Genomic DNA, 14,522 nt, shown 5'->3' with positions numbered 1-14,522 from the left:
CTGGGGACACAGGGACCCCACAGGGACAGTGGTGGCACAGGGACACCGCAGGGACAGTAGTGGCACAGGGACACTGGTGGCACAGGGGCACACAGGGACAGTGGTGGCGCAAGGACACCGCAGGGACCCCAGCTGGGCGCGGGGGCTGCGCTCCCCCAATTGCCCGGCAGGGTTCACGCAGCCCGATGGCGCCGCCCTGCGGAACTACAGCTCCCAGCGTGCCCCGCGGCAGGAGAGGCCCTAACGGCGCTGGGGTGGGCGTGGCTTCGGGGCGCCTGCGCAGTGCGCGGTGACCCTGGGGGCAGCCGGGAAAGATGGCGGCGGCAGCGGGGCTCGTCTTGAAGGTGAAACTGGGGGGCGGCGGGGCCTGGGCGGCTCTGGGGGGGGAGCAGCGTTGTCTGCCGCCCTCCAGCCGTGCGCGGGCTCTCGGACCCTTCCCTTCTTCCCGATCCTCGAGGGCCGCGCCGACCCCGCCATTCTCCCCCTTATTCCCCCCCAGGTGCGGCAGCTGAGCACGACGGCGGCGAGACCGGCGACCAAGCTGGTCAAGGTGAGGGGGCAGGGGCGATGTCAGAGGGAAAGGGTAGGGAGGGCTCCAGGCTGGCGAAAATGAGGGGCAGGGGTGTCCTGAAGGGGTCTGGAGGGGTCCCCAAGCTGGTGAAAATGAGGGGACAGGGGTGTCCTGAAGGGGTCGGGAGGGGTCTCCCGGCTGGTGAAAATGAGGGGACAGGGGTGTTCTGGAGGGGTCTGGAGGGGTCTCCAAGCTGGTGAAGATGAGGGGCAGGGGTGTTCTTAAGGGGTCTCCAAGCTGGTGAAGATGAGGGGCAGGGGTGTTCTGAAGGGGTCTCCAAGCTGGTGAAGATGAGGGGCAGAGGTGTCCTGCAGGGCCTCGGAGGGATCTCCAGGCTGGTCGATGTGAGGAGTGGAGGTCATGAGGAGATCCAGGAGGTCCCCGGGGTGGTCAGGGGGGTGTTCAGGCGGGTTGTGGGTGGCTCAGGGCGGGTGGCCGAGATGGTCACGGTGAGGGGAGGGTGCAGGGGACTCCCGGCTGGCTGGGGCAGGGGTCTCTGCCCGGGTCCCCCCGCTCAGCGCCCGCCCGTGCTCCCGCAGCCGCCCATCCAGGTGTACGGGCTGGAGGGACGCTATGCCACCGCCCTCTACTCGGCTGCCAGCAAGCAGAAGAAGCTGGAGCAGGTGGAGAAGGAGCTGACCCGGGTGTGGGTAAGGCGTTCCCAGCCAGGGCTCCCAGGGGTGGGAGTGGGGAGGGTTCCCTGCTGCTCCCCAGTAGGGAGGGGGCTGAGCTCCCATGACCTGTGAGACTGCCATCCTGCTGGCACCTGCACTGCCTGCTTGTGGCCCTGGTGTTTAAATGGGATATTGGGAAGGAATTGTTCCCTGGGAGGGTGGGCAGGCCTTGGCCCAGGGTGCCCAGAGAAGCTGTGGCTGCTCTGCCCCTGGAAGTGTCCAAGGACAGGTTGGAAGGGGCTTGGAGCAATCTGGGATAGTGGAAGGTGTCCATGTCCATTCAATCTTTAAGGTCCTTTCCAACCCAAACCATTCCCCGATTCTCTGGCTGGAGCTGCCATTTCACTTCCCATCAGCTCCAGAGCCCCTTTGTTCTCATTCCAGGAGTGCCCCTGTTGCCTGCCTTGGCTGCTCCAGGTGGGCCTTGTGACAGCAGGAAAACCCCTGGCATTTGTCCCATCTCTGTGTATCCCCTCAGAGCCTCCTGAAGGACCCCAAGCTGTCCAGTGTGGTGATGAACCCTCACACCAAGAGCTCCGTGAAACAAAAAGCCGTGAACGAAGCCCTGGCAAGAGAGAAGATGACCCCAATCACCGTCAACCTGATGAGTGAGTGACCTCTGGGCTTCAGGAGGGCATCCCAGCAGTGCCATCTGCTGGAATGGATGCTGGGACGTGCCTCTGGAGGTGCTTAAAGGCCTCGGTGTGCGGCTGTTTTGCAGATCTGCTGGCTGAGAACGGCCGCCTGCGTTACACCCCGGGCATCGTCTCAGCCTTCGGGAAGATCATGAGCGCCGTCCGAGGGGAGGTGGTGTGCACGGTCACCACGGCCCAGGTGGGCTGGGAGCAAACACAGGCAGTGGGAGCAAAGCCAAGGAGTGGGAGCAAAGCCAGGGAGTGGCAGTGTGGGGGTCCCAGGTGTTGGTTTCTCCGTTTCTGGATTGAAGGCACTTGGGACAGTAATTCACGTTCGCACTCAGGTGTTTGTTATTTGTTATCAGTAAAACAGTCTCACTGCTGTGAGTTCTGCAGCTTTTCATTAGAAGGCACAAAATGGCCAACAGTCTCTTGTTCCAAGGTCTTTTAAGACTGAACTATCCAATGAAGAACTGACACCTGGATTATTTTCCCTTTTAACCCAATAACTGATCCCACAGAGCTGCAATGGGGACTTTTCTGCCCAATTACAAAATGCCACCCAAACCCATGGAGAAGGAGGAGGAAGAAGCATGAAAAACAAACCCAGGACAGCACCCTGTGCCCTCCATCTTGCTGCCATGCACAACAGACTAAAAATCCCAAAACCTCAATTTCTCACCAAGTGATGCACCTACACTGCTCTCTATAATCTGTTTCACACTTTTGTGGATTCCAGTTTATGTTGAAGTCTGGGAAACTTTCTCCATGGATGAGGGTCAGAGTCAGTGCTGCCCTGGGGGTCAGGGCACCCCAGAGCAGACACAGAAATATTCCCTGTGTGCTCTGGGTTTGCACAGGGAGCAAAGACAGGGAATGAGAGGAAAGACAAACCTCTCCCAGTTAAGGCTGCACTCTGTGATTGAAGTGCTTGCTGTGAGAGCAGTGAGGACATGTCTCACCTCTGCCAAGCTGAACAAATTGCTGCAAAGAGAGGGCTGATACCCAGCAGTTCCTGGTCCAAAATGGAAACTCTTCATCCCATTGCAGCTCAACAGCTCACGGTTTTCCTTGCTGTGTGTGAGCCCAGGGGCTAACAGAAGTCAGGCTGGGTTGCACGTAGAGCTGCCCCTGTTCATTTTTCCAACAGGAAAATGTTTCATGAAATCAGGAGGGCACAAAGTGGTTGTTCCTGTGCTGCCCTTGGGTTATCCCTGTTCCACAATGCTGCATTCCTGGTGGAAGTGTGTCATCAAAAGGACCTGAGAAGAAAATTTATATAATTTATATCATTTGAGTATATATTATATAATTTATTATCATTATATCATTTGAGTATTTTTAAGTTCTTCATTTTCCTGCTCTTCTGTTCTTTTTTTTCAGCCCTTGGATGAGGCTAACCTCAGTGAACTGAAAAGTGCTCTGAATGGGTTCTTGGCCAAAGGAGAGGTGTTGAAACTGGAGACTAAGGTCTGGATTCTTGACTTACAAATAAGTGTCACTAAGTTCACGCTAAGGGCCTTTGTGTCTCTGATTTTTATGAAAACAAAAAGTTTTGTTGAGTCCAGTTGCTTTGTTACATAGTTCCGTGCTTCTTATAGACATGATGATGTTTTAATTTCTAAAATGTTCACTTTGGAATGCAATGACAGCAAAATCATCTCAAAAAGGCTCTTTGAAAAGCTTTTTTTTTTTTCTTTCTTTACTACTGTAAAACTTGTGTCCTATGGTAACAAACTACTGCTAATCAACTTTCTGTTTAATGTTCATTCCTCAGACTGACCCAGCAATCCTTGGTGGCATGATTGTCAATATTGGGGAGAAGTACGTGGACATGTCAACAAGGTCCAAGATCCAGAAACTCACCAAAATAATGAGAGAGACTGTCTAGAGAGCTGTTCTGGTGGTTCCCAGGGAAACCTGTCACATGGAAACAATAAAATTCTTCCTTCTCATGGACATGGTGCCCAGTGTTTTGGTTGGGGAAGCACAGCCCTGAGGGAGGAAGATGCTGAAGCCCCTCGGAGTTTCTGTAGCTGTGGCTGAACATTCGTGGCACGGCTTGAAATAGGGGCTCAAGCTGGGGAAGGTTGTTGGGAAGGACGTGGAAAGAGCACTGGGGGAGCTGATGAATGGGGGCAGTGCTGTGGAGGGGCTGCCCAGGCAGAGGGAAGGGATGACAGGTGGGACCCAGAGCCCCTGAGGGCGGCAGCAATGGCGGCGCCGCTCCCTCAGCGCCCGGCCCCGGCCCCGGCGGGCGGGGAGCCCTGGGCAGCGCCCTGTGGGCAGCAGGGAGCGAGCCCCGGCCCGGCCTCTGTGCCCGTGGCGCCGCAGAGGCCAGGGCAGGGCTGCAGGAGTCGGGGCCTCAGGCAGTGCCCCGAGACAGCTGCGGCAGCCGGGCCCCGGCATTGTGGCAGCGCAGGAGGCTCTCGTGGTGCCGCTTGTCCAGCCCGGCCGGGTGCCTGTGCATGGCCCCGGCCTTGCGCGCTGCCCCTGCCCCGCTCGGCTTCCCGTGCCCGGCAAAGGCGCCCAGGCCGCGCTCGGTGCCCCCGGCGGTCGCTGCTGAAGGCAGGGCCGAGCCCCGGTGCCCGGCAGAGCCCTGAGGGACAGCCCTGCTGCCCGGGCTCCCGCGGCTCCTGGAGCCGCTGCCCACGAGTGCCCGGCCCGTCCGTGCGGCCAATTCCTGGTGCCCTGGGCAGCGCAGGCGGCAAAGCCAGGGCTCTGCACTGTGGGGCTGGGGCTGTCCTGGGGCAGCGTGGCCAAAGCCTCTCAGGGCTCTGGGCACAGCAGGGGCCAAAGGCCACAAGTGCGGGGCTGCTCCCAGCAACTTCCTGGCTGCTGCACTGATGTTGGGCTGCCCCGGGTGGCCCTTGGTGACACGGGCACGCGGTGTCGGGGCCCTTTGTGATGTGGGACGTGGTGGTGGCCAGAGAGCCTTGTGACATCAGGGAGCCCCGGCCTGGCTGAGGGTGTCTAAGGGGCGCAGAGCCCTGCGGTGCCCAGTCACAGGAGAGCCGCTCTCTGTGCAGGAAGCAGCTCCCTGTGTCTGTCTGCGCTGGACGCCCACAGCGACAGAGGCCGACAGCGACAGACAAGGACAGCGAGGAGGACAAAGGCAACTCCAACTCCCGGTCGCCAGCCCCTTGCCCAGCTGGCTGGAGGCCCCCAGCGGGCAGTGGTCGGGGGCAGTGGGCAGGTCAGTGCCCACTGTCACAGACTGAGGAGGAGGAGAGGCCCCTTGCCGACGTGGACCGCGAGCTTTCCCAGAGGGAAGCTCTGCAAGAGACGGACCCAAGTAAAGTGCTGAGAGTCCAAGAAATGTCCCAGCAGAGATCCAGGAGCAGCCAAGAGCTGTACCAATGCCAGGTGCATGTGGGAGTTGGGGAAGTTTCCCAGTGCAGAGGTGGGACACACCAAGAGCTCTAGGAAAGGAAAGAAACTGTCCCAGTCCGGGAGCTGTAGCAGTGGGGAGAGTCCTCAGTGAGATGTACCAAGAGGTGTGGGAGTGGGAAGAATGCGTCACAACCCAAGAGATATCCATGTGGGAAATAAATGTGAGTGGGTAGCAAGAGTTGGGATGGGGAGAAGACAAAAGATCCCACGAGCTGTCCCTGCAGAGAGATGTGAGTGTCCCAGATGATTCCCAGTGGGACGATGCCCAAGAGCTTTCCCAGAGGGAAGGTGAGAGGTACCAAGACCTCTGCCCATGGGGACAAGATGTGCACTGTCACATGTCCCAGTGGGAAGACAGGAGAGAGCTGGAATTGTCCCAGGTGAGAGCCAGCAGTGACCAGGAGCTGTGTCAAGGAGCAGACGCTGCAGCCCCAGAGCTGCCCTGGTGGGACGATGGCAGTGAGGGAAAGCTGTCCCAGTGGGAGGGAGATGTGAGGAGGCAGGAGCTGTCCCCGTGGAGAAATGCCATCAGCTCTGAGATGTGGGACAGATCCTTGCTCGCAGTGAGTGAGGAGCCTGAGCCTTGTCCCCAGGGGGCCCAGCTGTGGCAGCCCCGTGGGCACAGAGGTGGCAGCAGAGGCAGTGCCTGCCCCAACCAGCGCCTCTCCTTCCCTGCAGAGCCCCACGGAGGCCGAGCTGGCAGCTGCTGCCCCAGCGGGAGCTGCTGAGCAGGAGGAGCCCCTCGAGCTTCTCCTGTCCCAAGGGGAAGATTCGGGAGACCAAGAGCTGCTGCCCGGGGAGGGTGATGTGAGCTCCTGTTCTGGAGAGGAGCCTGTGGGCTCATGGAAGGATGAGGAGAACTCCCAGCTGTGTCCTTCATCCTGCGATGAGGAGCTGTCCCAGGTAGAAGAGGCCATGGAGCTCTCTCCAGGTGAGAGCAACACTGAGCCAGAGCTGTCCAAAGAGGAAGAGGCAATCGAGGACATGCCAGAGGACAGCACAGGTGACCAGGAGCTGTCCTCTGTGGAAGAGGACATCCAGGTCAATCCAGAGGACAGCATGAGTGACCAGGAACATTCCGAAGTGGATGCGGTCATCGAGGTTGTTCCAGGGGACAACACGAGGGATGAGGAGCTGTCCTCATTGGAAGAGGACATCGAGGACATTCCAGAGGACAGCGCCAGTGACCAGGAGCTGTCCTCAGTGGAAGAGGACCTGGAGGCCATTCCACAGGACAGCGCCACTGACCAGGAGCTGTCCTCAGTTGAGGAGGACATCGAGGACACTCCAGATGACAGCATGAGTTACCAGGAGCTGTCCTCAGTGGAAGAGGACATTGAGGATGCTCCAGAGGACAGCACCAGTGACCAGGAGCTGTCCTCAGTGGAAGAGGACATCAAGGACATTCCAGAGGACAGCATGAGTGACCAGGAGCTGTCCTCAGTGGAAGAGGACATTGAGGATGCTCCAGAGGACAGCACCAGTGACCAGGAGCTGTCCTCAGTGGAAGAGGACATCAAGGACATTCCAGAGGACAGCATGAGTGACCAGGAGCTGTCCTCAGTGGAAGAGGACATCAAGGACATTCCAGAGGACAGCATGAGTAACCAGCAGCTGTCCTCAGTGCAGGAGGACCTCAAGGATATTCCAGAGGACAGCACCAGTGACCAGGAGCTGTCCTCAGTGGAGGAGGACATCAAGGTCTCTCCAAGGGACAGAACACGTGAGGAGAAGCTGTCCCCTCTGGAAGAGAACATCGTGGTGGTTTCAAGGGACAACCCGACTGATGAGGAGCTGCCCAAAGTGGAAGAGGCCATTGAGCTTGGTCCAGAGGACAGCACGGCTCTTCCCCCAGAGGGGCCCAGCTCTGCCAGCCCCGTGGGCACAGAGGTGGCAGCAGGGGCAGCCCCAGCCCTGCCCCGCTCCTCTCCTGCCCCAGGCCGTCCCACAGAGGCCGAACCGGCAGCTGCTGCCCGGTGCGGAGCTGCTGAGGAGGCGGCAGCGGGGCCAGTGCTGGCAGTGCCTGAGAGGATGAACGGCTCCAATGAGGAAATGAAATTTTGGCAGTTCTTGGATGACCTGGAGCCTTTCCTCGTTGGAGACCCAGAGCTGTCCCAGAAGGTGTCTGTTTGTGAACGATGTATGGAGGAAGATCTGCCCCACACCGAGCACGGCATCGGGACCAAGCCCTTGGCCCCAGAGGAGGACGAGTGGGACGAGGTGAGCGTCATGGAGCTGCCCCCAGAAGAGGACAAAGACCAGAAATGGAAAGTTGTTGGGGCAGACGGGCTCCCAGTGCCTTTCCCTCAGGAGGCCTGGGCTGAGTGCCCGGCACAGGAGCCGTGCAGCCAAGGGCCGGCGCCTGCCCCGCACAGCCCCTCCGGCCCCTGCCCTGCCCCGCTGGGATTCCCGGCCCCCGGGGAGCAGCCGCAGTGGGCAGGGGCAGAGTCAGAGCTGGCACAGGAAGGCAGCCAGGAGACCTTGCCTTTGGACAGTGACTGTGACGCCTCCAGTGATGAAGACAAAGAAGAGTCAGACCTCTCCCAAGGGACAGACTCTTCTCTCACAGAGGTGTCCCAGCTGGAGGATGATGTGAGCTCCAGCTCTTGGGACTTCTTGGGAGCCACTGTGGGCCCAGTGAAGGAGGAGGAGAGCCAGGCTTGTCCCGCAGAGGGGCCCCGCTGTGGCAGCCCCGTGGGCACAGAGGTGGCAGCAGAGGCAGCCGCTGCCCTGGGCAGCGCCTCTCCTGCCCCGGGCCGTGCCACGGAGGCCGAGCCGGCAGCTGCTGCCCGGGGCGGAGCTGCTGAGGAGGCGGCAGCGGGGGCGGCGCTTGCCCCGCACAGCCCCCCCGGGCCCTGCTCTGCCCCGCTGGGATTCCCGGCCCCCGGGGAGCAGCCGCAGTGGGCAGGGGCAGAGTCAGAGCTGGCAGGGTCAGAGCTGTTCCTGGAAGGCAGCCAGGAGACCTCGGCTTGGGACAGTGAGCCCTGCCCTGAGTGGGACATCTACAGTGTGGGGGAGGAAGAGGAGTGGGCAGTGGCAGGGTCAGAGCTGGCAGGGCCACGGCTGTTCCTGGGAGGCAGCCAGGAGACTTCACCTTTTTCCAGCGAGCCCTGCAGTGAGAGGGACATCTACAGCGAGAGAGAGGGAGAGGAAGGTGAAGTGAAGTCCCTGCCGTCACTGCTCTGGGCAGACTCTTCTCTGCAAGAGGTGTCCCAGCTGGCAGCCCCTGCCCTGGGCAGCGCCTCTCCTGCCCCGGGCTGTCCCACGGAGGCCGAGCCGGCAGCTGCTGCCCGGGGCGGAGCTGCTCAGGAGGTGTTGCCTGGTGTAGCCAAGGGCAGGAAACGTCCCTCCCGCTTCAGGCGGGCGCTGCGGGCGCTGCGGGGGCTGTTCCGCTGTCCCTGCCTCAGGCCACGGCCCGAGGAGTGAAGCAGCACGAGTGACCAGGAAATATGAAGATGACAAAGACAAAAAAGATGAACATGACCCCTCCCGCCGGTGCCGCTGCTCTGGTGTGGGAGCAGCAGCTGTTGGGTTCAGCTGGAGGGGCTGAAAGATTGCTGCTGCAGCTCCTCCATGGCAGGGAAAGGAAAAGCTTTTGCTTGGGCCAGCAAAGCCAAGCAAGCCAAGCAAAACTGCAGCAGGCAGAGCCAGGAAAAGCTGGGCAGTGAGGCTTGGAAAATGGGCAGCCAAAGAGCCCAAAGCTCTCCCCTTGCCCGCCCCACACACACCTGGCCCCGGCCAGGAAGGTGCAGCAACCATTTCTTGGTCGCAAAGCAGAGGCTCCTGGAACGGACTCTCAGCAAAAACCACTGCAAGACAACAGCAAAGAAGACAAAGACAAAGAAGACCAAGAAGATGAAGAAGACGACAACAAAGAGCAAGAAGACCAAGAGGAAGAAGACAAGATGGAGAAGGCTTATTTAAGGATCCATAGAAGAAGAATAGGCATAAGAAGTTAGAAATACTTAGAAGAAGAAGAGTACTAGGAATAGGAATAAGAATTTAAAAATATGTAGAAGAAGAAGAAAAGAAGAATAGGAATAGGAATAGGAATAGGAATAGGAATAGGAATAGGAGTATGAAAAGAATTTAAAAATACATAGAAGTAGCTGAGAAAAAGAAGAGTAGTAAAAAAGAGTAGTACGAAGATTAGGAATAACATTAAGAAGGATAAGAATAGAAAAATGAAGACAAAATTGAATGAATCAATAAAACTAAAAAATTATTCCTCTTTATTTCATATTGTATATTTATATTACAGTCTATGATATGAAAACATTCATAGACCATATGCTGTAATTACAATTCATTACAATGTCCCAACACTGTTCTTGTTATTGAAGAACTTGTGTGTTTTCTAATAAAGTTTTTAAAAAGGCACAAGAGCAGAGTGCCCAGGTTTCATTTGCTGTCTCTCAGCGGTGCCGATGCATTTCCCAGGCAGTGGCACGGAGTCCCCTGTGAGCAGGGAGTGCTCAGCCCCAGCCCAGCGGGAGAGTTGCCGGCCGGGCGGGCAGGGCAGGGCTGGCGCTGCTCTCTGCAGGCCAACTGAAGGCGCCCGTGGGGCCGGCTGAGAGAGAGCTGTGCTGGGAGAGAGCCCCGGGCAGCGGGGCTGTGCAGCCGCCGGAGCGGAGCCAGCACAGCCCCGCTGGGACGCTGCCCGTGGCCCGGCAGCCCGGCTGGGGCTGTTCCTCAGCAGCCCGGCCTGCCTGGAGCAGCCCCGGCCCGGCGGGAGGGGTTCCCCCGCTGCAGCCCCGGCCGAGGCAGCGGCAGCGGCAGCAGCCGCTCTGTGCTGCTCACAGCGATCCCTGCGGCAGCAGCTGCACGGGGCTGTGCGGCCACAGAGCCCAAACCAGCGCAGCCAGGCCTGAGCAGCGGCTCTGGGGCTCTGCTGCTCCTGCTGGGCAGCCCCACAGCGCTCAGGGCTGGGCAGCCGGGGCTGGAGCCGCTCTGGGCACCTCCGGCCTCGGGGCTGCTCCTGTGCTGCCCCAGGGCAGGGCCGTGCTCCGGCATTAGGGTTTCTTTCTTCTGGGATCACTCTCACAGAATCCCCAAATCCCTGGTGCTGGCACAGCCCTGCCAGCCCATGGAGTGCCAGCTGTGCCCCATGGGCACCTTGTGCCCAGCCCAGAGCACTCAGTGCCACCTCCAGGGCACACCTGCAGGGATGGGCACTGCAAAGCTCCCCGGGCAGCCCCTGCCAAGGCCTGAGCTCCCTTTCCATGGGCAAATTGCTGCTGCTGTCCCAGCTGAGCCTGCCCTGGCCCAGCCTGAGGCCGCTCCCTCTGCTCCTGTCCCTGTTCCCTGGCAGCAGAGCCCGACCCCCCCGGCTGTGCCCTCCTGGCAGGGCATACAGAAGAATTGTTCCTTTCTTAGGCCCACTCCTGCTCCTCTCTGCTTTCCAAAACCAAATAAGAATCACTGAAGGATGAGAAATCTCTCATGAGTATTTGTTACTGGATGCTCTGCATTTCCTCTGCCCACAGGGACCGCCAAGTGTCCCCCTCCTCCCTTGCCCAAAATCCAACAGCAGAGAGTCCCCTGGCCAGCGTTCTCTCTGGGGGAGCAGGAGGAGGGAAGTTTGAGGATTCTGCAGCTCTGACAGAGGGGAAAGCAGGAATTCTCCTTTCTTTCTGTCTTTTCCACACCAAAGAAGACTCCTGCAGTGGAAATAGGAACTGTTCATGGTGGAGCTGCCCTGCAGGGCTCCAGCCCAGAGGAGAGGCCTGGGGGACATCAGGTGTGGTCCCACCTGCAGGCTGACACTTCAAAGCTGTGCCAAGAGGGGAAAATTGGAGAGAAAACAGACGATCCAGAAGCACACTTGATCTGTCTCCTCTCACTGTACTTGGAGCAGGTTCTGGATCAGTGATGCAGGGCAAGCCTAGGAAATCAGGAGGAGCTCTGATTTTCCTCCTGGTGTGCTGCCATGCAGCCTGGGAAAGGAGAGGGGCTTTTGTGCCTGGGTGAAGCGTGGCAGTCCTGCGGGAACTGCACACCCATTCTGCAGCCTTGGAGCCAGCTGCTGGTTTTTCCCTGCTGTTGCTCAGTTTTGCTTCAATGTTTCCAAAATAAAGAAGATCACAGGAAATAAATTTAAAAGTTCAAAAAGACAAGAACAAGTGACAAAAACTTTTCAGATTTTCTAGCACAGTGTTTTTGTCTGCCTCTCTGAGATCCTTCCCCTGGCAGGGGATATAAAGTTGTTCCTGCATGGGATCTGAGTGCCGAGCTCAGCTTTGGGACACATTGTAGGTGGGTTTTTTCCTCCAGGGCTGAATCCTATTTCCATGGTCAGACGGGCTGTGGGAGGAGCTGTTTGTCACCTTAACCAAGGAAGATGGAGAGAGAGAGGAGGGTCCACAGTGCTGAAGGTGCGGGGAGGGCTTGAAGGGTGGGAGGCACTGAAGGGAGGCTGCTGGAGAGCCTCCAGTGAGGGTGGAGGATCAAGGGGGACAGAGAAGCTGCAGGTCTGGCTGACTCTTCCTCTTCTTATCCTTGGCTTTAGGGGATCGGAAATCATTTGGAGCTGAAGCAGGAACAGCAGGAAGATCCTTCTGGAGGACTCCTTTGTGCGGGCAAACAGCAGGGTCTGACACGGTAAGGGAAATAATTCCACGGAGATGTCGCTCTCCACAGCCTTCCTCCCAGCACCAGGAGTCCTTGCAGCTCTCTTTTCCTCCACAGCTCTCTCCCTCTCTCCAGCCTTCCCTCCTGGACCAACTCACTCACCAAATTTCCTCTCTTCCAGCACGCTTTTGCTTGGCTTTGCAAATAACATCCTTAGTGTCCTCGCTGGGAGGGGGAATGGGAAAGTGAATTTCTCCCAAAGGACTGGAGGCACTGCTTGCTTCCATTCTTCCCAGTTCAGAATTTTAATTCATTCTGCTTTAGAAACTTCACGGAATTGTGAGATTATTGGTGGGTTGGGCGGGGGGGGTGTGTGGAATTGCTTTTAAAACCACTTTCCTTTTCATTGCTAACTGCTGTACCATTCTGGAGCCTGGCAGAGAACGTGTGTGCCCTTGTTAGAGACAGAGCAGCTGTAAATCATCTTCACATTCACAGCCATTTCCAGGGATTATTTCTCAGGCAGTGACAAAAGGAAGGGCAAAACCTGACAGTCTGGATTGTTACCCAACAAAAAGGCTGAGAAAAGTCTTGTGCAAGGAAATAAGTCCTGATAGAACATGAAGGATGTGCTCTGTGTTTGCACACCTAGAGCACAACAGCTGAAATTGAAAAGCAAACAACCCCCAAAACTCTGCAATTCCCAGGGCTGGGCTCTGAGAATTCCTGACTTTGTACTTGGGCAATTCCAGACGGAAGAAATACAGAGAGTTAAATTGGATTTTATAGTGAGCTAAGATGGTGTGATCCTGTCTCAGGAGCTCCAAGCACAATTTCTGGTGTATCACAGCTCCATGAACATCTTGCCTGGAATATTCTCCCTCAGTGTCCCCACTTAGCTCCCATTTGCCTTTGGAAGCTGCACAATGAGTTAAACCCAGGGGTTGTGATTCCTTGGGAGAAGGCAGCAGCACTTGCTGCTGTCTGTGGTCCCTTTAATTTATGATCCCTCTCCTGGTTAAGGACTGGTTTCTCCATCAGCACCCCCTTAAAGGTCACGTTCTGGGGTGCATTTTTCTCCCTGACATTTGTCCACATGCAGCACATAGGGAGAAATTAAGTTTGCAGATGTGACCTATGATAACATTTCTGAAATAAATCCAGACTAATCTGCCATGAAATATTGCTGAGGAATACATATGCTCGAAATGTCAGTGTGCCAGTGAGATGAACAATTGTCTTTTATTGAATGTGCTGCTCTGCTGAAGTGTCCTCCAAGCAATTGTCCATGGATAAAATCTGTCCTGAAATCTGCCTTTGCCATTTACTGCTGAGCATGATTGCACTCTTAAAAGCTTCTAGACCAATCACAGCATTCAGACTGAAACGTGTTTATTAAATATGAAAAGATGAACAATTACATTTTTATTTTTGCACATCTATCTATTATATAGTTATTAATTATATATTCATTGCTTAGTCCTGTCTTCTATATTTTAATTTGTTTATTAGATACAGATTTCTTTATTTTTTTTAGAAATAAACACATATAATGTATAAAATATGTATATAAACATAAATAAAATATGTATATATACACATCTATGTATATGTAATATATACAATTATATAAATATATAATATATATAATGTGTATATAAACATATTATAATAAAACAGATATATATATATATATATAATATATTAAAATACATTTTTAGAGCATTTGTATCACACTTTCAGCCCTGTCCTGTGCAGTTGTGCAAAGGACCTGATGAGACCTACTCGAGGCACGATTATTTCCTATCTGTGGCTGCTTAAGAGATGAAATCTTCACTCTGCTGGAACAAATGGGGACAATTCCCAGTGCGTTTGTTGTCCATATTTCAACCAGATGTGACCAATGTGTCCATCCAGTGGCACTGCTGGCACAGCCACCGTGTCCCACAGCCTACGAGCCCCTTTGTGCCCCAAACTGGGTGAATGTCACCCAAAAACTGTGGCAGTGGGATGGAATCCCTGTGCTGTTGGCTGAGGCAGGGGTGCTGCTGTGTGACAGGGATGGAAAGAAAGACTCCAGTCCTCAGGTGGGTCAGAAGGCTCTGTTTAATGAAAGCAGCAGACCTTTTAATATAGGTATATAAAGTAGCAGGTCTTTTGACTTGCTAAGGTGTATTGTATTTGTGGGGTGCCCCCAATGAAGGAAGGAATGATGAATCTGACTCCATGTTCTTAGAAGGCTAATTTATTACTTTATGGTACTATATAATATTAAAGAATAATATACTAAAACTCTACTAAACAATTCAGAAAGGATACTTACAGAAGGCTAAGAAGATAATAATGAAAACTCGTGACTCTCCAGAGTCCCAACACAGCTTGGCACCGATTGGCCAAAGAGTCAAAATAATTCCCACCAGAATCCAATGAAACAATCACCTGTGGGTAAACAATCCCCAAACACATTCCAAAGGAGCAAACACAGGAGAAGCAAATCAGATAATCATTGTTTTCTTTTTCTCTGAGGCTTCTCACCTTCCCGGGAGAAAAATCCGGAGGGAAGGGATTTTTCAGGGAATGTGAATCTCACACTATTGGTGACTATGAATAACACACTGTGGAGGACCATAACTATAAACAATGGTTACAGAAAGAGAGATAATAATTGTTTGAATTCTT

General features: G+C 55.4%; 1 protein-coding gene across 1 annotated transcript; it reads left to right on the top strand.

Annotated features, from left to right (window-relative positions):
• Positions 1-260: 260 nt before the first annotated feature.
• Positions 261-3,839, top strand: ATP5PO (ATP synthase peripheral stalk subunit OSCP). The gene is made up of 7 exons (XM_054293807.1): positions 261-344; positions 500-550; positions 1,111-1,221; positions 1,724-1,853; positions 1,967-2,079; positions 3,264-3,350; positions 3,658-3,839. The coding sequence occupies exons 1-7, from the start codon at positions 315-317 to the stop codon at positions 3,769-3,771; spliced, it is 636 nt and encodes a 211-aa protein (XP_054149782.1). The 5' UTR covers positions 261-314; the 3' UTR covers positions 3,772-3,839.
• The last annotated feature ends 10,683 nt before the right edge of the window (positions 3,840-14,522 follow it).

Source organism: Melozone crissalis, unplaced genomic scaffold (genome assembly GCF_028551555.1).
Source record: "Melozone crissalis strain CALT ecotype California unplaced genomic scaffold, PUWL_Pcris_2 ptg000187l_1, whole genome shotgun sequence".
Lineage (NCBI taxonomy): Eukaryota > Metazoa > Chordata > Aves > Passeriformes > Passerellidae > Melozone > Melozone crissalis.
The sequence above is the reverse complement of the archived record's forward strand: the minus strand, read 5'-3'. Positions and strand labels throughout refer to the sequence as shown.